The sequence below is a fragment of the Chrysemys picta genome, chromosome 1 (genome assembly GCF_011386835.1).
Source record: "Chrysemys picta bellii isolate R12L10 chromosome 1, ASM1138683v2, whole genome shotgun sequence".
Taxonomy (NCBI): Eukaryota; Metazoa; Chordata; order Testudines; family Emydidae; genus Chrysemys; species Chrysemys picta.
This window is the reverse complement of record NC_088791.1, coordinates 112142770-112170605: the sequence shown is the minus strand read 5'-3', so window position 1 is coordinate 112170605 and position 27836 is coordinate 112142770. Positions and strand designations below refer to the sequence as shown.

The 27836-nt window shown below is 38.7% G+C and overlaps 1 protein-coding gene across 35 annotated transcripts in view; it reads right to left on the bottom strand.

The window, feature by feature from the left end:
• Positions 1-27836, bottom strand: part of CACNA1C (calcium voltage-gated channel subunit alpha1 C) — a 723794-nt gene that overhangs the window by 638669 nt on the left and 57289 nt on the right. Inside the window, exon 1 of one of the 35 annotated variants that reach the window (XM_065582657.1) lies at positions 2345-3014. The exons of the other annotated variants lie outside the window; for them this stretch is intronic. Within the exon in view, the coding sequence (XP_065438729.1) occupies positions 2345-2393 (49 nt within the window). The 5' untranslated portion in view covers positions 2394-3014. Of the gene's footprint in view, positions 1-2344; positions 3015-27836 lie in introns of those variants that run through there. 35 annotated transcript variants of the gene reach the window in all.

Genomic DNA, 27836 nt, shown 5'->3' with positions numbered 1-27836 from the left:
ATGATCTTCTCTACCTGACCAAAGGCCTTTGTTATTTTTTAAATAAAGAATAGTAATTTGGCTCATTTGTTATCCCGACTCCAGAATGTGAGACCATTAGGATAGTCAGGTAAGTGGTTGACTGGATATAGACATAAGCAGAGAGCACCTATGACAAGAAGAGGCCTAGTCATGCCACTCAAACTTCTAATACAGACATAAAGATATGTCTTTTACTGGCAGTACCCAGAATACCCTCTTTGCTGTCAACAGCTGGTGAATGTAAAGCTAAGACATTCTAGTGTCCTAAACCAAATGTTTTCAGATATATTGAGAAGAGCAGCTCAGTATCCTGGCTTTCCTTTGCACTCATCCTTTTAATCTCTGCCTTTCATTTTAGAATCGCTGTTTGCTCTAATTACTCCATTACATCGTGGGATTGGTTTGCTCTGAGCTCCGATCTTCTTTGCCACCCATATTCTTGGCTACAAATCCATTTTTACCTCACAAGCTTCCTCCACTTAAAAAAATTAAAAGACATATGAATAAATGCCAGCCCTCAGGGAAACCAACTTCCTTCCATGTTTGGATGGTTTTCTGTTTGCTTTAGAAGTTGTTCTTTCACCTGGGAGCACTGAGAATCAGCATCCAAAGATAGATGCAAAACTGCTCCTCCAATTATATAATCACTGCAGTTGATAAGTAGGGAGCTGGATTCATGTTGCCATAGCGTTGGCATATTGCTATGAAGGCTGAGCTCTTCGTCCACTTTACCAGCTCTGGCATTGAAGGAGAAATCCACTTCTGCCTGCCGAATGCATGTGCAAAGCACTAGAGCTTACACAAAAAAGAGCACACTTTAGATCGGGGTTGATTCCTCGCTCCGCCTACCTTATTTTGGGAGAGTACTTGGAGGGGGAGGGGGGCTGTTTGTTTGTTTTTCTTCTTAATCTGTGTTTAATTGGGGATTTGATCGTTGAAATCGACCTATTCTTCCTCCACTAAGGCTACTACAGCCCAGATGCACCGTGGGTGTTTCCTCCCCAGCTAAAGGGGGCTAAATAGGAAGAGAAAATCTGGCCCAAAACTGCCCTCATAGCCCTCAGATTGAGTGGCTCACCAAATGACTCGGGGCGCTTTGCCAAGCCGAGTTGTTTAATTGCGGTCTTTAAGGGGAAATCCCCCACTAGCAACAGTAGGAGTAGGAAGGAAAGGGGGCAGCATTTACAGACAGTCAAGTTAGCCTCTGACACCAGAGGTGTAAGTACGCACCACTAAAACGGAGAAGCTTCCTTATCAGGCAATGCGGGGAGATTTAGTGGAAATGAAAAAGACGCTAGTCATAAATGGGGTTATATAGACACCTCGATACATTACTACCACCAAGGACCGCTCTCTCTCGCTCTCTCTCTCTTCAGGGGAAGAAAATGGCTATTTGTTCTGCAATCACAATTTGTGCGTTAAATGCTGCTCGGGGAGGAGAATGGAGGGAGCTTGAGAACACGCAGGTTACAGGATAAAAATAACATCAAGTATAACAGCTGCCAGTTGGGGGGTGGAGGGTGAACTTCTAGAGTTGGACCAACAAAGTTTTAATATGGGGGTAGGTGGTTACACTTCTTAATTATAAAGAGAACTAACGTGTCTTAAAGTCCATAATGTGGACAATCAGAACGAGCTATTTGAGAATTCTCTACAAAAAGTAAAACCCAACTTTGATTTAAACATAAAACAGCGCTACATCATATCTTTCTATCACTGTATATCTCTGACATATTACATATATGTGTATGTGTGTGTACACAGATAACTCCTCATCCTCTCCCCTTTGATGTTAGTTTAGAAATAGCCAAAGGAGAAGGAGAGGGCTCCCCTCCCAGCATCTTGGGAAACTGTACTGAGATTTGGGTTTGGAGGAATTGGTGTGATATTAACTAGTGACAACCCCTAAACCAGGCTATACTGGAAGTAATCTTCCTCTGACACGTAACAGCCAAGCTGCACCGCAAAATCACTTAGCCTTCTTCCAAACTGTCCGTTGGGCGTCCCTTTTCCACTCTTCTGTTATTTAAAATAAATAAATAAATAAAAGGACTTGGACAACTTTTCCTTCCCTGGCATTTCTTATGAAACACATGCTCCCATGGGGATTTTTCAGCGGATACTCTAACAAGATCACTGCAACAAATCCGTCCAATGTTATCAGTATGATCTGAATGGAAACTGGTGTCATAGCCTGCTTTCTCTTGCTATTCCCCTCCTATCCTTGACTCTAGCAGCAGCAGCAGTAGAAATTGACATTATAGAGACGATGGACAGAATAGAAAATAATTGCTAGATCCTTTGAGGTAAACCTCAATCTTACCTTGATGGTTTTCTTCTGGAATGTACATCCTCTTGTTTTCATTGACCATTTAAAATGAGTCCAGATTAATCCCTCCAAATATCGGCTTGGTAAAATTCAAGGAAGAATGGAGCTGCAGTATTTCCCCTTTTATTATTACCTGATTCCCATTATTGCATCAAACACCAAAAACTGATCCTTTCCACTACTGCCTCCTTTAGTGAAATTGCAATGCATCCTCAGTACATCCGGGCCCCTTCCAAGAATTTAGCAGAGCACCTCTGGCTGCTAAACCATTAAAAAAAAAGAGAGCAAGAAGGGGGGAAACGAAAAAAAAGCATCCAGGACAAATATCAAAGGGTTAAATGTCTTTTTTTAAATCCATCATTTGCAAGAGTAAGAAAAAGAGGAGGGGGAGAGAGATGTTCAAAGGCTGCTGCTCCTCTTCAAAGCCATTCTGAGAGCGTTCTGTTGGCAGAAAGCTGTTTCTGCAGAGGAAGAGGGAGAGAGAGCACAGTCCCAGCCCCTCACTCCCTCCCCTCCCTCAGCACACTCACTTCCCTCTCGCTCTCGCAGACAGACAGACACACTGAACACTTCCAGATGTTCCAGCTGCGGCGGCAGCAGCAACAGCACACAGACCCCGGTGCACAGCTTTAGGAGCCGGCTGACTTGATCTGAAAGTTTAACATGCTCTCTCCCCTCACTGCGCCTGCTGAAACCTTTCTACAGACATGACGTCAAGAAAGCAAGCTGGATCTGGCTGCCTGGAAAAGTGGGGGGGAAAGGAGGGGTGGAATCAATAGACAGACTGACAGACAGAGCTTGGTGGAACTGAGCTCTATAGTATTCATTGCAGATCGCTCCAAGAATTCCACTGCAATTAGAACAGCTTTCCACTACCCCCCTCCTCAATCTTATTTCTCAATATTGTGGGCTCTAACCCGCGGTTCCACTACGGAATGCATCTGTGATCTGAATTTAAAGGAGGACAATATCATTTGCTGAAATATTAACGTCTGCTTCATACAACGGCGTTTAACAAAACATCGGAATGAGCTGTGATTACATGTGATCAATTACAATCAGGATGCTGTATAACTAAAATACAAACACAATACACGGAGGAGGATGAAAGGGATACGGAGGGATAAGTTGCACAGACAAGAGGATGCACAGATGTTTAAACAGATTAATCAAGCTAGGATTTTCAAAATCCTTGGTGGAAACACAAAAGTGTTCTGTTGGGGTATCCCACCATTCTTCTTAATTATCCCTGTCATTTGGCCCACTATACTAGGAGCCTCCACAGAGAGCAGAAATGACTTCTTTCAGACAAAATGTGAACTGAATACAGTACATGTTAAATGTATCTGGGCTCTCAGAGCTGCCATGTTAAACAAGAAATGCAGAGTTACAAAATACCCCTCTCAGGAATGAGGCTAGAAATTGTGCTGATTGGGGAAATTAAAATAGTTTGAGTTGCATTTTGGGGAACATCTAGAACATTATGTCCTACCTGTAAAACAATAAACGCAATATTTTAATTGTCATATAGCATCAACTTATAAGCATCATGCATTCAACATGATTCATTGTGATTAAACATACACGTAGCTCTGTTCCTTTCTAATATACCTTCAATTAAGCTAGAATGGTAGAATTTTCCTGTTCATATATTTTGAGGTTGGTTATAGAGTGTAGTCAGGATTTAAATGATAATGGCCTTTATCACCTTTCCTCCAAATGGATCCCTATGCGCTTTACAAAACATCTCTCTCTTAGGAATCTTTCAATCACCACTAAACTGTGGATATCTCTGGGATGAACCTCAGAGCATAACAGCACACAGCAACATGTACACAACAGATTTGCTGAGGAAAGGAAGATAATACCATAGCCACTTGAAACCACAAGGGAAACTGAGCTAGACATAATACAATTATCAAAGTTGAAATTTGGCCAGCACACTCGCCTGTCATAAAAAATGTCCCCTGGTTTTCTAATTACCACAGGACTTCCGTTTTAGGTGGCATTGAAAAGACAAATTCTCCTGAAGCACATTGCCCCATAACACCATGCTGAGGCACTGAGTTAGTATTGACTCAGAAGAGAGAGTGCCTCCAGCTGAATCAAAAATACTACTTCCTCCAGCACCTAGATTTTATCTCATACTGTCCCATCTAAACACACTTACCCTATTTAATTCATGAAACCAGGTGAGATCATAGTTTGAGATGGAATGATTGTATATTACATTAACTTTTATTATCATTTCTAGTTGTTTTTTTGTCTGTGAAAAATAACTTCTCCCTCAAAAATTATATTTAATAAACCCTTGGCACTGAAAAGGAACTGAACAATGGTTCCCGTTTCTTACTTTTGAATGTAAATAAGTATGCTCTATTGTTCTCTATATAAACCCAAATTCTTACCATCTTGGATTGTGTTCATTCCATTTTTTAAAGCATGAGTCAACCAAGATTTGCATGATTCACCCAGAAAACCATCACTTGCATGGACACAGTCACTTAGGAAGCATTTAGGAGAATGATGATCATTGCTACACAGAAGTCAAATACTCCTTGGGGCATCTGTAAATATCTCATTTGCCCTTACTGGTTCACATGCTCAACAAGCAGAAAATTTATATACAGCATTAGTCAAATGTCAGCCACCAACCACCATAGTGTTGCTTTTTGCCAAATCACATACATCTGCAGGCACATACACAAGCTGTCCCTACCGCATACAGATCTTTCTCTAGTCTTTATCCCTCTAAGCTCCCAACATAGGTCACAATTTGGGCCAATTATCAAAAATAAGGTTCAGAAGAAAATAGTGCAAGGATCTAGAATATTAGCCTGCATTAATTTGTTAACATAAATAAGTTTTACTATAACCAGCAGTTTCCTGATACAACATCTATGACACTAATAGCTTACTAAGTAAAAGGTGGAAGTGAATGTAAATTTAAGATAAAGTCATCCTGGTAATGAAAGACAGTCAAGAGGTAGGACAGTGACCATCAAGCACTTTTCTCAAAAAAATCTTATTTTAAACACTAAGAAAAGTTTGTGAAAATCAATTTGTTAAAAAGTTGCATTTAAAGTAAAGGTGGTTATACCATATTTCCTTAACACTGTGATAACCTAAGTACATGGTTTTACCACGTATTACCATGGGGCTTAAGGGGTATGATGTGCCTCACACTGGCTATCTGTACCAGGAAGTATTTCACCCAGACAACTTAAATATAAAATAGCAATTGGGGAATGCAAATGTAATGATCCCCAGTACAAGACAGCAGGGTTTGAACCTGAGGTTTTCAGCACCAAAACACAGACTGCTTGAGTTAAAGGAGAACCTTCACCATCTGATAGGAGGAGGAGGCTGTTATCCTCTAACACTGGGGAGGGCAAACTATGACCTGCAGGCTGGATCCGGCCCATCAGGGCTTTCAATCCGGCCTGGGGATTGCCAGCCCCATGGCGCAGTGGGGCTAAGGCAGGCTCCCTGCCTGCCCTGGCCCCACGCCGCTCCCGGAAGCGGACAGCACCACATCCCTGTGGCCCCTGGGGAAGGGGGGGGGGCAGAGGGCTCTGTGCGCTGCCCTCACCTGCAGGCACTGCCCCCCACAGCTCCCATTGGCCGGGAACAGGGAACAGCGGTCAATGGGAACTTTGAGGGTGGTACCCACAGGCGAGGACAGCATGCAGCAAAGCCGCCAGCCCCACCCCACCTCCAGGGGCAGCAGGAATGTGGTGCTGGCTGCTTCCAGGAGCAGCGCAGGGCCAGGGCAGGCAGGGAGCCTGCCTTAGCCCTGCTGTGTGCAGCTGCCAGCCCGGAGCCACTCAAGGTAAGCAGCGCCGGGCCAGAGCCCACACCACAAACCGCCTCCTGCACCCCAACCCCCTGCCCTGAGTCCCCTGCTGCATCCCAACCCCCTGCCCTGAGCCCTTCCTGCACCCCACACCTCTCCTGCACCCCAACCCCTTGCCCTGAGCCCCTTCCTGCACACTGCAACCTCTCCCACACCCCGCACTTCTTCCCACACACCAACATCCTGTCCCAGCCCTACATTCAATTTTCCCACCCAGATGTGGCCGTCAGGCCAAAAAGTTTGCCCACCCCTGCTCTAACAGACTAGCCATTAGAGAGATGGAAATGCAGCACACTTAACAAGTACACTACACCAACAAGTAGACTGGTAGTCCAGTCGTGGCAGCATAGCACACTAATGTCCTGCTAGGGAACTAGGTTTGGGCCTAAGTACTCTGGATTGGTAGGTTCCGAGCAAGACACCAGAGGCAGAATGTTCAGCACGGAGGAAGACAGAGGGCCTTGAATTGTTCTTGAGTGACTGATAGCTGTCTGATGCTTAGAAAAGCAGTGATGCCTTTCCAAACAGAACCACATCTAGCCCTCTTCAACCAAAGGAAAGAAATTAAAGATTCGGAGGAACAACCTCTTCCAGTAAAAAAAATACTGAGAAAGTTGATGGCTTCTCTTCGAGTTTTCTCTACTAAATATGCATTGGAAGTTGTTAACCTGGGTAGTCTAGTCTAGTGGACAGGCACTAAACCAAGCCTCAAAGACTTGGGTCAATTCCTGCTCAATCACAGATTTCCTGTGTTTCCTTAGAAAAATTATTTAATCTATCATGTGCCTCTGGTCTTGCTCTGTAAAATGGGAATAGGAGCTTTCTACTTCACAGGAGTGTTGTGAGGATAAAATTCATTTGTGATTGTGAGGTGCTTAGATACCATTGAGATGAAGGCCATATAAATAGTTAGATGGGTACTTATTTCTGAGAAACTGCTTCTGTATTAAGGTATGAAGTGGCAAAGTTTGTTTGAGCAGTAGATCATGTATCATGAGTTTATTTTTTCTGCCAAACAATGCAGTATTCCATCTCCCTTCCCAAATCTACAGAGTATATTAGGCACATAAAAACCAACATCAGTTCTTAGCAAATAAGTTATAGCTATCTGCCTGGGTTCTGTGCCTGGTATCCAGCCCTTTTGTACTAAAGGAAGGGCTACTGTGATGCCAGTTTTTGACGGCAGAACTGTGAAAGAAATGGAGTAAAAACAGAGATCCTTGAAGAATATTAAATAAGAATATTAACAACTACTTTTAAAGAAATATGATGACAATCTTTTAAGTACTCTCATTATGCCTCAAACAGACTAGATTTTTTCCAATTAATGTAATATGGCTATTGCATAAATTATCTAGTTGGTCCTATTTTCAGTAGATTACCAACAATGGTGTGAAGTTAGTTATTCCTTTACCTATAATACCACAAGAGGATAAATTCTTCAAAAGAAGAAAATAAACATATTTATTTATCTCCAGAAATTGTATGAAAACTCATCATACAAAAATGATTTTTTCAGGGAAAGAAACCCTGTTGCAGATCTCTGCACTACTATGCTAAAAGTAAAATTTTATTCAGATTTAGGTTTTTGCATCTCAGTCAGGCTGGGAGTGGAGGCAGCACATAACAGTCTGCTCCTGCTCACACTGAAGACAATGGGAATTTTTGCCACTGATTTCAATAAAAGAAGAAATGGGACCTAACCACAATTCAAATTTTGCACATGGATCTCAATCTTCCATTTTTGAAAACTTGGTCTTTAATGGTTTCAGTTGTTGTCTAGTGTCTATCTTCTTAAATATGGGGTAACTAAATCTGAGGGCAATGACCTAATTAGTGATGAGTACAGCAAAAGAATTATCTTCCTTGGATAACACATGATTCTCTTAACACAGCTCAGCATAACTTCTGTTTTTTGTGACAGCATTTCATTGTGGATTCATATGCAATGTATCACCTACCATAACCCTCACGGTTTTCTCTGTGCTACTACTTCCTAACCAGTATTTCCTTGCTCTATATTGGTGCATATGAGTATTCTGTCCGGCATGACCACATTGCATTTACCTTATATCAATCACATTTTATTGACTTCAGACCATTTTTCTAATCTATTGAGATTGGAGGGTAAGATTAAAAATGAACAAACTATTTGTCATTCCTCCCAGTTTCACATCTCCTACACATTTGATTGCCGCACTCTCCACACCATCTTTCTACCTGTTAATGAAGGAAATCTTCCATATATCTAAAATAAACACTGGGTTTTTAAAATGTTTTGTATCTTAAATTTATAGTTAGTTTTAATGGTCATGAATGTAAGCAATTCAGACTATAGCCAGGTGCACAAGCTTTCAGCTCTAACACTTACATAAAACACAGGGATTTTTTTTCCCAGAAAAAAAAAAATCCAGTGACATTTTTCAGGTTATCAGGATTTCTGTGCGTTTTCATTTTCTTAGAATTTGGTACTGTGAGATATTTACTAGAGTATGACATATACTTAAAATTTTTACAAAACCAAAACACTGAGATTTTCAAAGCCAACTAGAGAATTTAGCCACACAACTCCCATTGAAATTAATAGGACTTTTATGACTAAATGCCCTACTTGGCTTGAAAATCTCAGTCATTAGGTTCTAATTTCAATATGCCAATAAAAACTAACTATTCTAAAAAATTAAAAGGAAAACTATGAGAGTATCCACATTATTGGGCCTTCTAAGTCTATTAGGAAATGGTAAGAAAGTCACAACTGTCTAGAATTTTCGAGAAGAAGGTAAATTAATGAAACCATTAAAGACTGGACAAGGGAGTGGCTACTGAGTGGAATCAACTGTTATTCTATATTGAAGAAATAGAAGTAGATGGAACTGTGAAATGTTAAGTAGGGTGTAGTTTGCTAGAATATAGAAACTTCTGGAAGGAAGGTTTGGCATCTGAAAATGTTGTTTTATATGAAGCTGTGCAGCTCATCTTAATTTTCAGTCTGCAATCTTCAGAGTTAATTTGGTTTTGATTCCAGCTGTAGTAAATGTGAGAGCTGCTGATCAATACTGCAAACAGACAATTAATGTTTAGTGATTACTAAACATTATTGTATGAATTTATCTGGCATACCTAAAGTTGAAGGAAGAGGTAGGAAACAAGTGCTTGAATAGACTGAGGTAATAAAAAGAGATAATTACCCTAAGTAAAATGTATACATTGTGAAGAGCTGTTAAGTAGCAAGATAGAAAAGATTTGTGCCCATGTCAAAAAGTGCAAAAAATCTGTTTCTTAGGATTCTTCAAGACCAAATGTGTCATTGAATGAAAATGAAGTTGAAGAGATCATAGGTTAGTTTTAACGATCCTGTGAAATCCTGTAAGATATTTTCCAATGACATTTTCATTATCAACACATGGACACAATGCTAATTTAATACGTGGTACCAGGCCTTTTAACAGAACTTCGTTATCTCCATTCCTGAGTAGTCTCTGTTCCTCACAAAATTACAAAGAATAGTTGATGACTGTGCCATAAAAACAAACTGCAAAGACTTGAACTTGAAAAAAAAAAGTTGCACTTTCTTTTATTCTAACTGAGAAATGATTGGAATACTTAGAATTGCATATACTGCTACAAACAGATTGATCCATTACTGGATGCTGCAAGTAAAGGAAAAAGAACTAAAAGAATCAACATTGACATTAATGCAAGATAGTTGGTGAAACATGAAATATGACCTGATAAAGTCTACAGGCAGATATACAATAAAAATGAATTATAATTTACTGCTACTTATGCTTTGTCTAAAAAGAAAAACATAATATTCATCATCAAGTTGCTGATGATGCCATTTAAAAATGCAAAGAATAGTATGACAGGTCTTTGTCATTTGCTCACAACATGAATAAAATGAAGTATAACTAAACTGGCATATGGCTGTTCTACACACTATTAAAATCACCTAACAGTCCAAAAACAATATTCTTCACAATCGCTTCATGGTTAGTTGACTGAAAAAGAAGGACACTCCCTAATGATACTTGGTGGAGCTCTCAGAAATATTGTATCTATACATTTATTTGTAAATAGCTACTATAAGTTAGTTTAAATTTACAGAGAGCATGAGGGAGGACTATGTCCAAAAAAAAAAAAATCACATGCATTTTTAAAAATGATGGACTCTACAAAGACTAAAATTACAAAAGCCAATGAAGAAGGTTTCGAAGGGATTTGACAGATTACTGTCTGTTGATGCTACTGTTTGCCATCTCACTGAAAATCTGGCTTGATCTAATTAACAAACAAATGGAGCCGCACAACAATAAAATCAAAAAGCAATTCAAAGAAGATATGGAACTTTTCCACTAGTTAGCCAGTATGACTGCTTCCAAATAAAAAGGTCATAAGTTGAGCTCAGAACAGGAAGAGGCAGATGAAACATGACTGATGGAACATAATTTAATGCTTTTAGCATTTAAAATTGAAGATCCAGATTTGTCTTGTGAACAAGGTTATATCACAGTTCTTTGCAACAAAATGGTAGAAAATTGTAGAAGTAAAATCATGGAACACAGGACAGTTGAGAATTTTCTTAATTTTTAGAAGATCAACACATAGTAATAGGCTATATGCTGAAAAAGAAAATTACCTGCTTTAGTTATTAGTTGCAGGAGAGTGGAAGAACTAACTAGTTAATAGACTGAGGACTTAGTTATTGTGTTACTGGTTTTACATATAGAATTTCAAGCTTTTCATTTTGGACAATGTATCCTTTTACGTTAGAGGACTAAATACGCTTATGAAATGAATCAGATAACATGGGGCTTGTGTTTTACTTCATAAAATCTTTCATAGGATTCTTTTGGCTTTTTTAATCAATTATTTTTTCTGGCTGGAGAAAAATCACAACACCCTAGCAACCACAGTACTTCAGTCCTGAATTGCAATACCCTTAGCTATTGCCGTCCTGGACGCTTCACGATAATTCACCGCTCTACCACCACCCCCTGCTATAGTGACTGGTAATGGTGTTAAACTAAATGGGGATTTTGTGATGTGGGCAAAGAAAGGGACACTTGATTAAAGAAATATTTTCATGGGTAGCAATATTAGATTGGAATCCAGATTTCCAGAGACGGAAGGCTATCATCTACAGCTAATAAAAGGGTGCATCTCAGCACCACCTAGTCGAGCATTTAGGTGATCTAAAGCAATTTTTTCCAACAATTCAATAAAATAAAATTAGTTCCAATAGATTGCTGAAAAGAGCTCTTTCTTTCCATAAAAATCTTCATCAAAACACCACAAGCAAATGCTGCACAGACCTTAACTGGATTGGTTAAATCATCAACTTTAAATCTGTATATTTTATTATGTTTCCATCTTGAGTGTTCTCTAAGGACATCCCAAAGCTCATTTATTGGGAAATTATTAAAGTGTTACAAAAGTTGTAGAAGCATGAAACAAAGTGTTATTTTGTTGGAGAGATATTAAAGACATCCTGGAAAGTTTATTAAATACTGTATATATTATCAGGTTTCAGAGTAGCAGCCGTGTTAGTCTGTATCCGCAAAAAGAAGAACAGGAGTACTTGTGGCACCTTAGAGACTAACAAATTTGTTAGTCTCTAAGGTGCCACAAGTACTCCTGTTCTTCTTTTTGTATATATTATATCATCTCCAGATGGATTTGGGCTGGCATACAAAAAAGTTATCCAAATGGCTTCAATATAAAGGTACTTATGCTGGTACTTTAACATGTTTGTAAACTTCATTTAAACCCCATGACTTCTACCATATACATCTGGAATATTTTAGTAATATTCATAGTAAGAGAACCAAGTAAGTGCCACCGTGGCTAAACAGCAAAGTAAAAGAAACAGTGAGAGGCAAAAAGGCATTCTTTAAACAGTGGAAGTTAAATCCTAGTGAGGAAAATTAGAAAGGAGCATAAACTTTGGTGAATGAAATGTAAAAATATAATGAGAAAGATCAACATTTTTTTTGAAGAACAGCTAGCCAAAGACTCAAAAAATAATAGCAAAAAAAAAAGTTATGTACATCAGAAGCAGGAAGCCTGCTAAACAACCAGTGGGGCCACTGGACAATTGAGATGCTAAAGGAGCACTCAAGGACGATAAAGCCATTGCAGAGAAACTAAATGAATTCTTTGCATCAGTCTTCATGGCTGAGGATGTGAGGGACTCCAGATTCCTAAACTTGAGCCATTCTTTTTAGGTGGCAAATTTGAGGCACTGTCCCAGATTTAGGTGTCATTAGAGGAAGTTTTGGAACAAATTGATAAACTAAACAGTAATATGTAACCAGGACCAGACGGTATTCACCCAAGAGTTCTGAAGGAACTCAAATGTGAAATTGCAGAACTACTAACTGTGTAGTTTGTAATCTATCATTTAAATCAGTTTCTATACCAAATGACTGGAGGATAGCTAATGTGATGCCAATTTTTAAAAAGGCTCCCGAGGTGATCCTGGCAATTACAGGCCAGTAAGCCTGACTTCAGTACCAGGCAAACTGGTTGAAACTATAGTTTAAATAAATAAATAAATAAATAAATAAATAAATAAAAATTGTCAGACACATAGATGAACATAATTGGTTGGGAAGAGTCAACATGGTTTTTTTTAAGACCAACAGATATATTGGAGCATAAGCTTTCATGGGTGAATACCCACTTCGTCATGTGTCTGACGAAGTGGGTATTCACCCACGAAAGCTTATGCTCCAATACATCTGTTAGTCTTAAAGGTGCCACAGGACTCTCTGTTGCTTTTTACAGATCCAGACTAAAACGGCTACCCCTCTGATACTTGACAACATGGTTTTTGTAAAGGGAAATCATGCCTCACCAATCTACTAGAATTCTTTGAGGGGGTCAACAAGCATGTGGCCAAGGGGGATCCAGTGAATATAGTGTACTTAAATTTTCAGAAAGCCTTTAACAAGGTCCCTCACCAAAGGCTTTTAAGCAAAGTAAGCTGTCATGGGATAAGAGGAAAGTTCCTCTTATGGATTGGTAACTGGTTAAAAGATAGGAAATAAAGGGTAGGAATAAATTATCAGTTTTCAGACTGGAGAGCGGTAAATAGTGGTGTCCTCCAGGGGTCTGTACTGGGACCAGTCCTATTCAACATATTCATAAAGGATATGGAAAAGGGGTAAACAGTGAGGTGGCAAAATTTGCAGATGATACAAAACTACTCAAGATAGTTAAGTCCCAGGCAGACTGTGAAGATCTACAAAAGGATCTCTCAAAACTGTGTGACTGGGCAAAAAATGGCAGCTGAAATTCAATGTTGAAAAATGCAAAGTAATGCACATTGGAAAACATAATCCCAACTATACATATAAAATGATGGGGTCTAAATTAGCTGTTACTACTCAAGAAAGAGATCTTGGAGTCATTGTGGATAGTTCTCTGAAAACATCCACTCAGTGTGCAGCGGCAGTCAAAAAAGCAAACAGAATGTTGGGAATCATTAAGAAAGGTATAGATAATAAGACAGAAAATATCATATTGTCTTTACATAAATCCATGGTACGCCCACATCTTGAATACTGTGTGCAGATGTGGTCACCACATCTCAAAAGAGATATATTGGAATTGGAAAAGGTTCAGAAAAGGGCAACAAAAATTATTAGGGGTATGGAACAGGTTCCATCTGAGGAGAGATTAATAAAACTGGGACTTTTCAGCTTGGAAAAGAGACAACTAAGGGGGGATATGATTGAGGTCTATAAGATCATGGTTAGTATGGAGAAAGTAAATAAGGAACTGTTATTTACTCCTTCTCATCACACAAGAACTAGGGGTCACGAAATAAAATTAATAGGCAGCAGGTTTAAAACAAACAAAAGGAAGTATTTCTTCACACAACACACAGTCAACCTGTGGAACTCTTTGCCAGATGATGTTGTGAAGCCCAACAGGGTTCAAAAAAGAAGTAGATAAATTCATGGAGGATAGGTCCATCAATGGCTATTAGCCAGGATGGGCAGGAATGGTGTCCCTAGCCTCTGTTTGCCAGAAGCTGGAAATGAGCAACAGGGAACGGATCACTTGATGATTACCTGTTCATTCCCTCTGGGGCACTTGGCATTGGCCACTGTCGGAAGACAGGATACTGAGCTAGATGGACCTTTGGTCTGATCCAGTATGGCCGTTCTTATGTTCTTAATATGCACCAACTAGGCTACTGAACACGTACACATTGCACCATTGATTTCACTGGAATGTTAATAAAATTTCAGCAGTACACTAGGTTCCAAGAACAGCAGCAAAAGGTTTAGAGTGTCACCTACAATTTGAGGATGATAAAATGTGTGGTGTACACAGGCTTTGAATCAACTCACTGTAAAAAGACCTTTATATGTTTATTGTTTCTAGCCACATCTTCTCTAGAAAGTCTTTATATTTTGAAACTAGAAAAAAAATGGTGATGTACTATATTTAAACTATCACTACAGCACTCAACCAAAACTGTTTATTTGTATTTTCCCCATTTTTATTTCTTACCATTTTAGCTGAAAAAACAGCTTATCCACCATGAAATTAAGAGACTTTTTTATTCATCCATCCAACCTATTCTGGAAGAAACAAATTAATAGTAGGGCTGTCAATTAATCGCAGTTAACTCACGTGATTAACTCAAAAAAATTAATCGCGATTAATCGCACTGTTAAACAATAGAATACCAATTGAAATTTATTAAATATTTTGGATGTTTTTATACATTTTCAAATATATCGATTTCAGTTGCATCACAGAATACAAAGTGTACAGTGCTCACTTTATATTATTTTTGATTATCATTTTTACAGTGCAAATATTTGTAAACAAAAGAAATAGTATTTTTCAATTCACCTCATACAAGTACTGTCGTGCAATCTCTTTTTTGTTACATAACTGCACTCAGAAACAATACAATGTAAAACTTTAGCGCCTACAAGTCCACTCAGTCCTAATTCTTGTTCAGCCAATCGCTAAGAGAAACAAGTTTGTTTACATTTACAATGTCACCTGAAAGTGAGAACCAGGCATTCCATGACACTGTTGTAGTTGGCATCACAAGATATGTATATGCCAGATGCACTAAAGAGTCATATGCCTCTTCATGCTTTGGCCATTGTTCCAGAGGATATGCTTCCATGCTGATTATGCTTGTTTAAAAAATAGTGCGTTAATTAAATTTCTAACTGAACTACTTGGGGGAGAATTGTATGTCTCCTGTTCTGTTTTACCCTCATTCTGCCATATATTTCATGTTATAGCAGTCTTGGATGATGACCCAGCACATGTTGTTCATTTTAAGAACAGTTTCACTGCAAATTTGACAAAATGCAAAGAAGATACCAATGTGAAATTTCTAAAGATAGCTATAGTACTCGACCCAAGATTTAAGAATCTGAAGTGCCTTCCAAAATATGAGAAGAATGAGAGTCTTAAAGGAGCAACACTCTGATGTGGAAACTAAAGAACCCAAACAAGAAAATAAACCTTCTGCAGGTGGCATCTGATTCAGATTATGAAAACGAACATGTGTCGGTCCGCACAGCTTTGGATCATTATCGAGCAGAACTCGTCATCAACATGGACACACGTCCTCTGGAATGGTAGCTGAAGCATCAAGAGACAATCTTTAGCGCATCTGTGCTAAATATCTTGTGGTGACAGCTACCACAGTGCCATGCAAATGCCTATTCTCACGTTCAGGTGACATTGTAAACAAGAAGCAGCAGCATTATCTTCTACAAATGTAAACAAACCTGTTTGTCTGAGTGATTGGCTGAACAAGAAGTAGGACTGATTAGAGCCTACAAGTCCAAAGTTTGATACTGTAGAAAATGTAGAAAACAACCAAAAACATTTAAATACGTGGTATTCTATTATTGTTTAACAGCACGATTAATTGAGCGATTAATCATGATTTTTTTTTAATCGCACGATTAATCGGGATTAATTATTTTAATCACTTGACAGCCCTAGTTAATAGCTTACTTACTATCAAGAGTACATATTAGTTTATGAATGTCCTCTCATTAATAGTGTGAGTGCAAAGCTGAACAAGTTAAGCTCCCAACACAAACTAAATAGCTGATGGATTCCTTCACCAAGTAGTTGCTGAACCAACAAGGAGGGGATGCCATTTTAGATTTGGTTTTGGTGAGTAGTGAGGACCTCATAGAAGAAATGGTTGTAGGGGACAACCTTGGTTCGAGCGATCATGAGTTAATTCAGTTTAAACTAAATGGAAGGATAAACAAAAATAGATCTGTGACTAGGGTTTTTGATTTCAAAAGGGCTAACTTTAAAATATTAAGGTAATTATTTAGGGAAGTGGATTGGACTGAAGAACTTGTGGATCTAAAGGCAGAGGAGGCCTGGAATTACTTCAAGTCAATGTTGCAGAAACTATCAGAACCCTGCATCCCAAAAAAGGGGAAAAAATTCATAGGCAGGAATTTTAGACCAAGCTGGATGAGCATCTCAGAGATTAAGAAAAAGCTGAAAGCCTACAAGGAGTGGAAGATGGGAGTGATCAGCAAGGAAAGCTACCTTATTTAGGTCAGAACATATAGGGATAAAGTGAGAAAGGTCAAAAGCCATGTAGAGTTGGACCTTGCAAAGGGAATTAAAACCAATAGTAAAAAGGTTCTATAGCCATATAAATAAGAAGAAAACAAAGAAAGAAGAAATGGGACTGCTAAACACTGAGGATGGAATGGAGGTTAAGGATAATCTAGGCATGACCCAATATCTAAACAAATACTTTACCTCAGTCTTTAATGAGGCTAATGAGGAGCTTAGGGATAACGGTAGGATGACAAATGGAAATGAGGATATGGAGGTAGATATTACCACATCCGAGGTAGAAGCCAAACTCAAACAGCTTAATGGGACTAAATCGGGGGACCCAGATAATCTTCATCCAAGAATATTAAAGGAGCTGGCACATGAAATTGCAAGCCCATTAGCAAGAATTTTTAATGAATCTGTAAACTCAGGGGTTGTACTGTATGACTGGAGAATTGCTAACACAGTTCCTATTTTTAGAAAAGGAATAAAAAGTGATCCGGGTAACTACAGGCCTGTTAGTTTGACATCTGTAGTATGCAAGGGCTTGGAAAAATTTTTGAAAGTAGTTAAGGACATTGAGGTCAATGGTAATTGGGACAAAATACAACATGGTTTTACAAAAGGTAGATTGTGCCAAACCAACCTGATCTCCTTCTTTGAGAAGGTAACAGATTTTTTAGACAAAGGAAATGCAGTGGATCTAATTTACCTTGATTTCAGTAAGGAATCTGATACGGTTCCACATGGGGAATTATCAGCTAAATTGGAAAAAATGGGCATCAATATGAAAATTGAAAGGTGGATAATGAACTGGTTAAAGGGAAACTACAACGGGTCGTACTGAAAGGTGAACTGTCAGGCTGAAGGGAGGTTACTAGTGGAGTTCCTCATGGATCGGTTTGGGGACCAATCTTATTTAATCTTTTTATTAATGACCTTGGCACAAAGAGTGGGACTATGCTAATAAAGTTTGTGGATGACACAAAGTTGGGAGGTATTGCCAATACAGAGAAGGACCGGGATATCATACAGAAAGATCTGGATGACCTTGTAAACTGGAATAATAGTAATAGGATGACATTTAATAGTGAAAAATGCAAGGTCATGAATTTAGGAATTAATAACAAGAATTTTTGTTATAAGCTGGGGACGCATCAATTGGAAGTAACAGAGGAGGAGAAGGACCTTGGAGTATTGGTTGATCACAGGATGACTATGAGCCGCCAATGTGATATGGCCATGAAAAAAAGCTAATGCGGTCTTGGGATGCACCAGGCAAGGTATTTCCGGTAGAGATAAGGAGGTGTTAGTACCGTTATACAAGGCACTGGTGAGACCTCATCTGGAATACTGTGTGCAGTTCTGGTCTCCCATGTTTAAGAAGCATGAATTCAAACTGGAACAGGTACAGAGAAGGGCTACTAGGATGATCTGAGGAATAGAAAACCTGTCTTATGAAAGGAGACTCAAAGAGCTTGGCTTGTTTAGCCTAACCAAAAGAAGGCTGAGGGGAGATATGATTGCTCTCTATAAATATATCAGAGGAATAAATACCAGGGAGGGAGAGGAATTATTTAAGCTCAGTACCAATATGGACGCAAGACCAAATGGATATAAACTGGCCATCAGGAAGTTTAGACTTGAAATTAGATGACGGTTTCTAACCATCAGAGGAGTGAAGTTCTGGAACAGCCTTCCCAGGGGAGCAGTGGGGGCAAAAGACATATCTGGCTTCAAGACTAAGCTTGATAAGTTTATGGAGGGGATGGTATGATGGGATAGCCTAATTTTGGCAATTAATTGATCTTTGACTATTAGCGGTAAATATGCCCAATGGCCTGTGATGGGATGTTAGATGAGGTGAGATCTGAGTTACTACAAAGAATTCTTTCCTGGGTGTCTGGCTTGTGAGTCTTGCCCACATGCTCAGGGTTTAGCTTATCGCCATATTTGGGGTTGGGAAGGAATTTTCCTTCAGGGCAGATTGGCGGAGGCCCTGGGGGTTTTTCACCTTCCTCTGCAGCGTGGGGCACGGGTCACTTGCTGGAGGATTCTCTGCACCTTGAAGTCTTTAAACCACGATTTGAGGACTTCAATAGCTCAGACATAAGTTATGGGTTTGATATAGGAGTGGGTGGGTGAGATTCTGTGGCCTGCGTTGTGCAGGAGGTCAGACTAGACAATCATAATGGTCCCTTCTGACCTAAAAGTCTATGAGTCTATGATAAATGACACTTATTTCTCAATGAATGCATTCCCTCTAGGGCGGAGGAGTTTTAGATTTTTGTTTAGGTTCTTCAATTTTTTCCCATGTTTGGTTTGATTTGTTCTTTAATTGGGGGGACAGTAGAAGTGAACCACAAAGAGAGTACCTCCTGTTTGAATTTATAGCAGTGGCAGAACTTTCCACCAAAAGAAAAATGTCTCACCTCTTCACCAGCTAATCAGCATCCTTCACTATTCTGAAGTGGACAAGGTAAATTGTCTAGAAAAATAAGTGAGTGTCAGAATGGAGGGGCATCATGGACTCTAACTGGCTGCCAAGAAAGGGTAGGAGTGTCTTTTTGAGGAGTCTCACAGAATTTTTCAGCATTTATTTGATTATAACTAAATGTTTTTCTTTAAACTACAAGAGACAGGAGTTGAAACAAATTTTGAAAAGAAAACAGAAGGAACAGAAGACAGATATTTGGTGTACATATAAATTAGCCTATGTAACTGTGATCTTATTCTTACTCTCATTCTGCCTCCCCACTTCCCTCCTATTGTATGTTATCCTCACTTGTTGAACTGTTTTCTTAAATTATACTAAGATTTGCTAGGCAGGGACTGTGTATTTTTATGTGTTTGTACAGCACTCAGCATAATGGAGCCCTGATCCTGATTGGGGCCTGTGGGCATTAAAGCAATACAAATAATAAAATATAATAATGATTATTATACTGATCTTGCAGATTAAGAAACTGAGAAAATAAATGACTTGTCCAAAGTAACATAAGGAGTGAGGAACTGAGTTTTGAAGAGAGCAGATGTCTTGATTTCCTGTTCTTCTAAGCTCTAAATAACTGCCTCCTCTTTAAGATATGTCCTTTGGGTAAGGTTACTTGTGTCATCACCTATGATGTGGATGAGGCAAAATTAAGTTCCCCTACTTCAGAAGGGGGTTGGGAGCAATTAATATAAAAGTTGAATATTTCAGATTTGCCTTCTGCATAACCAAGTCCCTGAGGCTGTCTCCCTTAACCAAGGCATCAGACTCTGCTTCTAGGCTTCTGGAGCAAGACTGGAAGGGAAAGGACACCTTAATTTTTAGGAAGATAGATGCTGGGGTTTCTTTTATCGTGGTCTGTTTGAAGACACTGTTGGTAGCTTATGATTCTGAACCAGGAACAGGTGAAGTAGAAAATTGTTTATTTACCTCCAACTGTGCTTTGTTGACATGTCTATTCTTAAGGGCCTTTCTCTTGCCTCTAAGGAACTGGGCAAGGGAAAACCCAAAATCTCATTCACCTCTGTCTACATCATAGTAGTCCAAGAAGTAGAAGGTGAGTCTGACCATTGCATCTGTAATGTTTAATTGAATCACTGTTGAACGGTCTCCCAAATTAAGTTCTCCCTCTTCAGTCTCATTGGTGGGTCTTTGATTTTTGCAACTGCTGAACCCTCTTGCTGTGTCCCCTACAGAAGCTAAGCATGAACTCTGGAGGGAGTAAGAGACCAAAGCAGAGGAAGGCACCAAAATTCTGAAGGCTTGTATTGAATGTTGCTGCCTGTCAATCCAAAAGGAAAAGTGCAACCTATCTGTTCCAGATTGGTGAAGCTTAAGGGAGCTGAAAATGAATGATTTCTAAATAATAGCCACTACTATACTCCTCAAATCCTGATTACCTGCCACTTAAGTTGGCAATGCTCTTGGCAGTTGCTATCATGCTGCTGCTGGTTTCCACTGCAGCCTGGGGAAGGAACATTTATCAGAAAGCACAACAGTGGAGTTTCTGCAGTATATAACAGAACAAATATACAGTGCATGGAATGCAAGAGAAGTACCTGGCTTTACAAATAAGACACGTGACTACTGTTCAAACATGAATAGGCACAGACTTGTGCCCAAGGGACTGACTGACAGGATGCCAGATATCACACTTTCAACATCTGTATTTAGCTGTACGATACTGTAGTGCTGCTTTGCAGCCTTACCAATGTCTAGAATTGAAAGACAGGTTAATATAAGAAAGAAGAACCCAAGTCTGTTCCTATAACAACATAAGAAGGTAAAGGAAAAAACAATAACATATCATCTTCTATATCCCTGATAAGAATGTTCTATGCAAAGCTATTCAGTGAAACCCACATGATGCCAATAAGATCAACTCCAGCTGTCTCCAGAAATAGCTCTATATCTATGCTTAAATAATTTCTTTTTTATGCTACTCTAGGTTATCAAATAGTTCCAGTTTACCAGAAATAGCTCTACAGAAATAGCTTTATAACCATATATAAACAATTCTTCCTTCTGTGTGCCTTTAGTTTATCAAAAATCCTTCTAAAATCCTATGTTTATTTTTAAACTAGACTAACTAGACAAAGTATCAAAGCAATATACATGAGAACAAAATTAGAAAGATAGAAGATTGATTATACAGTGGATGAATGGTATATGGCAGTGGTTCTCAAACTTTTGTACTGGTGACCCCTTTCACATAGCAAGCCTCTGAGTGCGACCCCACCCTTACAAATTAAAAACACTTTTTTATATATTTAATACCATTATAAATGCTGGATACAAAGTGGGGTTTGGAGTGGAGGATGATAACTCACAACCCCTCCCTTCCCCATGTAATAACCTCACGACCCCCTGAGAGGTCCCAAAGTAGCAGCCGTGTTAGTCTGTATCCGCAAAAAGAACAGGAGTACTTGTGGCACCTTAGAGACTAACAAATTTATTAGAGCATAAGCTTTCGTGGACTACAGCTCACTTCTTCGGATGCATATAGAGTGGAATAAATATTGAGGAGATATATATACACACACACATACAGAGAGCATAAACAGGTGGGAGTTGTCTTACCAACTCTGAGAGGCCAATTAAGTAAACTTTTGAAGTGATAATCAAGATAGCCCAGTACAGACAGTTTGATAAGAAGTGTGAGAATACTTACAAGGGGAGATAGATTCAATGTTTGTAATGGCTCAGCCATTCCCAGTCCTTATTCAATCCTGAGTTGATTGTATCTAGTTTGCATATCAATTCCAGCTCAGCAGTCTCTCGTTGGAGTCTGTTTTTGAAGTTTTTCTGTTGTAAGATAGCCACCCGCAGGTCTGACATTGAATGGCCAGACAGGTTAAAGTGTTCTCCCACTGGTTTTTGAGTATTATGATTCCTGATGTCAGATTTGTGTCCATTAATTCTTTTTTGCGGAGAGACTGTCCGGTTTGGCCAATGTACATGGCAGAGAGGCATTGCTGGCACATAATGGCATATATCACATTGGTAGATGTGCAGGTGAACGAGCCCCTGATGGTATGGCTGATGTGATTAGGTCCTATGATGATGTCACTTGAATAGATATGTGGACAGAGTTGGCATCGGGCTTTGTTACAAGGATAGGTTCCTGGGTCAGTGGTTTTGTTCAGTGATGAGAGGTCCCGACACCCTGTTTGAGAATCCCTGGCATATGGTGTTACTGCCAAAATGGAAGTGGGCTGGTGGTCAAAATTGATCCTTAGCTCAAAGCCACAGCATGCATGAACTTACTTCCAGAAAGTGCATATGGTGTAAATATGTTTAATTAAACTACTGCAAGTCTTTTATTGGGAAATACCAATCATTGTTCATATTTACTCTGCATGTCTGGCAAGTGTATAACTTTTAAATGGAATTTTTAAAAACAAGAATATATCTGTTTGTTTGTAAGGGCCCAACCTTGCTTCTACTAGTGTTATTGGGCCTGATTCTGATCTCACGCAAGCATTATATGATTTATACTGGTACAAAGAGATCAGAATTAGGCCCATAGACTTCAGTGGGAACAGAATCGGACCCTTAGTAATGCATCTACATCTTACTTTTCAGCAATCTGGAACTGATGAATTCCACTCTTGCCACGTGGCAAAGTAACAGCAACTGGAACCTGATGTTTTTGCACCATCCATCTCCATGCTCTGAGTTCCTCAGTCCCCTATAATGAAGTTTCCATAGCATGCAATGGCATCTACAGAATAATGATATAATCATCATCTTATATGTATGCAGTGCTTTGCATCCCAAAAGGTTTCAAAGCATCCCAAAACCTATTACAGGAATCATTTCACCTTTCACTGACATACAGCTGCCTTTTGGGTTAAAGGACAGCAATTGTTTAACAGAACGCAATAAGATCACAGAACAGTTTGCAATAGGAAGTAAGGAATATCATATCAGATTATAGCTACTCTAAGAATTTAGGCAGAATGTAATTACCTGCACTAGAATTTGGGGTCAGGTTTAGCATTAGCAACCCTACTACAGTAAAAAGTCCTAAGGAGTCTATAATGATCACAAATTGTCAGTCCCTCAAATTTATATCACAGTCAAAAGATAATACAGCAGCACAATGAAACCCAACAGTAAGTATACCGGGTCATTGGTTCAGAGGGAAGAGTGCCATCTACTCAGGTGTCTTCACCATTTCCTTCATCATCCTAAACATTCCTTGAAAGTTTTGTCAAATTAATAACTAGGACTGACTTTGATTATTTTCCAAGAGCTCCAGTCAAGATAGTACGGTAAACCAAGCAATTACTAGAAGCTTTGAACTACAGCAAGGAAAACCAAGAGTCAACCCAGGAGTAAAAGGTAACTAACAATTGTACCTCAAATTGTTTACTGTTACCCATCAGTCATGTGAAAAGAGTACAGCCCATCATTTCCAGGTTGGTGAAAGCAGAGAGTCTGATGTGACATTTCCTATATTAATGGATGCACACTGCCTTCTCTTGACTAATCAAGTGTGCTGCCTTACACATTCTTCGGATGAGAGGACTGCAAAGTCAAGCAGATTTGTCATTCTGGGAAAACTTGAGGCAGCAATATGGATTAGTTCAGAGAGGTGACAGTATTGACATAGGTTCAAATTAACACTGTTTCCCAAACTCTATCTAGGAAAGGTATCTTAACATTAAAAAAACCTTCCCTTCTCCCCAAATATTTGGGCTTAGTCCCCCTTCTTAAAATATAAATACAGTCAGTTATGCAAAACTGTGCTTTGATTTGTGATGTGGACATACAGATAGAGTCCTCGGGGCACTATTTTTTTTCCCAGGTGTGCTCTACGCCAGAATTTGACCTAACATCTCTGACAGTGAAAGGGTAGTGCATTAAGACACCAAAGTCACTGGCTCTGTCCCCCACAAGCTATCATTTTTAAAAACACACAGGATGATTCTTTCAATTAACCACTGTGGCATGTTTGTTTCTGTGTAGTGAAGAAGCTTTCCCACACTACAATTACCAATTTCCCTTAAAAGAACAACACAAGACATTCCCTTTTCCCCACAATCCCACCAGTGGCCAGATGCTCTAACAGCACAGGGAGGGAGTATGGTACTGAGTTCAGTACTCAGACTTGGCTACAGCTTATGCTATTGAGACACAATAAATATATTGATTACACTACACCAATAATTATATACTACAAGAAAGGAAACGAAGAACCTCCTTATCATAACCAGAATGTCTCTCTTGACTTTCACTGTCATAGTTCATCCTCTAGATATAGTTCACAAACAAAAAACTTGGTTTTAGGTTAGTTAAGGTTGCGCTCATCAACAAACTAAATCATAAAAATAGATAATACAAAGTTAAGGATTAAATATGATTAAAAGTTTGCAAAAATCAAGAACTCAGAATTTAGGACATGCCAGAATGAATGTTTTCTCATGCAACTTTAATTCAGCCCACTCATAAATATGCATTACAATACAGTCTTTAATTACGGCTATCCTGGGGACTTGGAGTCTATCCCAACCTCTGCCTCCAAGTTCCTTTGTGATGCTGGACAAGTCACTTAAATCAAACTTTTCATAGGTGATAATTTCTGGGTGTAATAAATACTGTATCATAATGCATACACACATGGGAGCCAAATTAAAGTTGAATGAGCAATGTTCATTTTGGTATTTCTTAATTTGAGAGTACTTGACTTTGTTTCCTTTTAATCTTTTTTAATCCTTAACTTTGTATTTCCTACATTTTTATGGTTTAGTTTATTGATGACAGCAACCTTAACTAACATTAAACCAAGTTTATTTGAGAATTTCCTTAGTTTTTTAATAGAAAGAAAATCTTACACATATATATGCCATAAAACTATATTGTACAGCAATGATTATGTTTTATATGACATTGTTAATTAAATTGCAGCAGTATTGTTCGTAGAATGTTGATGTATCCTATAAACAAGACAGCATGAATTCAGTGTCTCTCTCTGTGTTTTGGGGGGGAAGTTTTAATATCATGTCAAGCTCCACACAGTATTGAAAAAAAATAGATAAGTTTTACAGCAACATATAAATGACTTTTTAAAATTGTCTAACAGAAAATGGAGTAGGGTCCCATATCTATAATTTCCTACTTTTTTAAAAAAGGTAAATATTTAGAGAGCCAGAGTCCCCAATTTGTAAGAAGCATATAAACAATACACATGAAAAAGGAGCTGGAATTTTGTATCTTATTTTCATGTAACCCTTTTTGAGGAAATAATGAACAATTACCCTTTGAAAAGAAATAGTGTAACTTAATTCAGTACAAACCCAAAGGAGCACAGCAGGAGTTTATCCTGTGTGCTCTGATTACAATTCCTCCTGTGACTTTCTTTGCAATAATGTTATGGTAGCCTGAGATAAATCAGTTATCAAAGGCAGTCGTTGCTATGAAAACCAGGACAACAGTGACTCTCTTCAAGTATGCAAATGAACTGGAAGGACTGAGTGATAAGTGGCTGATTTTACCTCTAATGTCACAATGTTACTGCTCAGGCAGCAGCAATGAGCAGCAAAGGTGCACCCAGGCTTATCTGGTATTACATTTTCCCCACATTTCCTAAAAAACAACATGCAAACACAAAATGCATATTGGAAATGATTCCAAACCCATATTAATTAGTGGCTAAAAATTGGTTCAAATTCTCCATGGCATATTTACAAAAAAGAGTTCCAAAAAAAAGGTGAGACACTGAGATACAGACCATGGAAAACAAAAAATTCTGATGCAATCTTAACTACCATCTCGCTACTGTGAGATCATAATACTTAATACATTATGAGTCAAATCCTGTTCACCTTATTTGCATAACTGTTCTAATAAAAGTCAACTGGACTATTCCTGGATGACCAAGATTTGGCCCTATATTTTCACAGTATTAGCATTAATAGTTCCCTGCATCTTAAAATAGCCATGGGCTAAATACTGCATAGCTTAATACTTATTCCAGTAAAACTCCCATTAACTCCAGTGGAAGTTTTGTCTGAATAAGGACTGTAGCATTGGGTTGTGTATGCTAGATTTTGCAATAGCATGGAGGGATTTTTAAGTCCCTTACATGCTTCTATTTTAGGTTATTGTGGAAACTTTTAACCCCTAAAGAACTAAGACTTAAGTTTTGTTCCGTAACTAGTGTATGCCTTGTTAATAATTAACAACACTTTGTTGCTGGCAGAGGCTGAACCTCACCTCCTTATACTGATCAAACTGCTAATGCTAACACCTCTTGTTTTGTTTTGAAAGCTCTGTTTTATTAGAGATGCTTTTCCTTTTATTTGCTGTTGGCCATAGGGTGACCAGACAGCAAGTGTGAAAAATCAGGACGGGGGTGGAGGGGTATTAGGCGCCTATGTAAGACAAAGCCCCAAATATCAGGACTGTCCCTATAAAATCAGGACATCTGGTCACCCTAGTTGGCTTCTGTATACCTCTCCCTTTTACAAAAATGATCACATTGCTTGGCTTTATAATATTTAGAAAAAAAGATAAAAAAATCAAATATTTTGTTATGACCTATGTTGTGATGTTTTAAAAATCATAGAGTATTATACTTTAATGAGGCAGCACCCTAAATGCCAAACTAGGGGAAAATACTTTTAAAATGATATATTATCAAATTTCATGCAGTTGCTATTAATAAAATCCACTAAAATCTGGTTTTGTTTTTCATATTGAAGTAGCACATCTGATCTTCTCAGGCACAAATGCTATTTTTAAAATCAAAAACTGCTTCTATAAATATTTCAGCTTTAATCACCCATAATTCAGTTTCCCTCTTTTCAAATCTAAAACTGTAGAAGGGCCTTGCAGAGGTTAAATAACTACAAAAAAATCTGAACACCCACATCATGACTGTTAGTAGCATTTCCCCATGTTCAAAGCAGACTGCCCATAATTCAGAGGACAAGACAAGGTCGCTAATAAACATCAGTGAACTGTGTCTGCTTTTGCAAGTTCTGCATAAAAATAGTGCATCCCTAGGAACACAAAAAAAAGACATAATGGATTGGTTTAATTCACATCAGAACACACATAAACACAACAAACTCATCAGTTTTTTTTTATTGCAACACGCTCTGACTCAACAATTATTTAGTAATGCAAGTAGCCCCTAATTTTGCCTTGGGTAAAACAAGTTTGGTAACTTGAAACAGTAAATATTTCTAGATCGTTTTCATAGCATGCTCCAATACCAAGAGAGCCAAATTCAGGCCTGTGTAACTGGGCATAACTATTTTGGCCCATAACATCCTTCATTATGAAATAATGGAACTGGATAGTAGGGGGATATAAAACACAACATGAGTGACTCTCAGGCCAAATTCTGTCAGGGTTCTCTATGTCAGCTCCCATCAGAAAACATGCATGAAGTAGGGTGAGAATTAAGCACATCTTTTCCATCCCAACCTGCCATCTTACGACCAAAACCACAGAGGCAGCTGCAGAAGCCATCCTGGACAAGAACTTGCGGAGGGTATTCTTGTCATTAAGCCTAGGAGCCAAGGACATCATCTATCTGCACA